Source organism: Sinocyclocheilus grahami, unplaced genomic scaffold (genome assembly GCF_001515645.1).
Source record: "Sinocyclocheilus grahami isolate Dianchi unplaced genomic scaffold, SAMN03320097.WGS_v1.1 scaffold2177.1, whole genome shotgun sequence".
Classification (NCBI taxonomy): Eukaryota; Metazoa; Chordata; class Actinopteri; order Cypriniformes; family Cyprinidae; genus Sinocyclocheilus; species Sinocyclocheilus grahami.
The window spans coordinates 94722-95450 of NW_015507356.1; the positions used below are offsets into that span (position 1 = coordinate 94722).

General features: G+C 41.7%; 1 protein-coding gene across 1 annotated transcript in view; it reads left to right on the top strand.

The window, feature by feature from the left end:
* The window catches only part of LOC107574306 (serine/threonine-protein phosphatase with EF-hands 2-like), a 19010-nt gene that overhangs the window by 14863 nt on the left and 3418 nt on the right, over positions 1-729 (top strand). The window contains exon 16 of the mRNA XM_016260750.1: positions 308-414. Coding sequence (XP_016116236.1) covers positions 308-414 — 107 coding nt within the window. The remainder of the gene's footprint in view (positions 1-307; positions 415-729) is intronic.

Below are 729 nucleotides of genomic sequence, written 5' to 3' on the forward strand. Positions count from 1 at the left end.
ACACACTCTCTCACACACACACACACACACACACTCTCTCTCACACACACTCACGTACACACACACACTCTTTCTCTCTCACATACTCACACACACACTGTCCATAGAAGTGAAATTGAACACTTGTTTTGAGGAGTCCTTCACACAAAAACAACAGCAACATAAATGTGATATAGCTGAACTCCACTCAAAACACCAATCATGTGTGGCTCAGTCTAAAATTAGATTTTTGTTTCTGATTACATCAGATTTTGTTGGAAATGTGTGTAAAACAGGATTGTGTGTGTGTGTGTGTGTGTGTGTGAAGTGTGGGACGAACAGAACTTTCTGCATTGCAGGCTCTGAGGATGCAGCTGTTTGCACACAAATCTGACCTGATCCATGAGTTTCAGGAATACGACCCACAGCGCACAGGTACCAAACATACATTACACACACACTGGCACTCTCTTTCTCTCTCACTCACACACACACACACACACTGGTTTGCTATCCTTGTGGGGACTCTCCATTGGCAAAATGTTTTTTCTACTGTACAGACCATATATTCTATTGCCCTACACCTAAACCTACCCTTTACTGGAAACTTTCTGCATTTTTAGATTTTCAAAAAACTTAATTCTGTGTGATTTATAAGCATGTTTACCCGTGGGGACCTCAATTTAGTCCCCATGAGTCTGTGTGTATTCAGGTTTAAGTCCCCACCAGAATAGAAAAACAGGTACACAC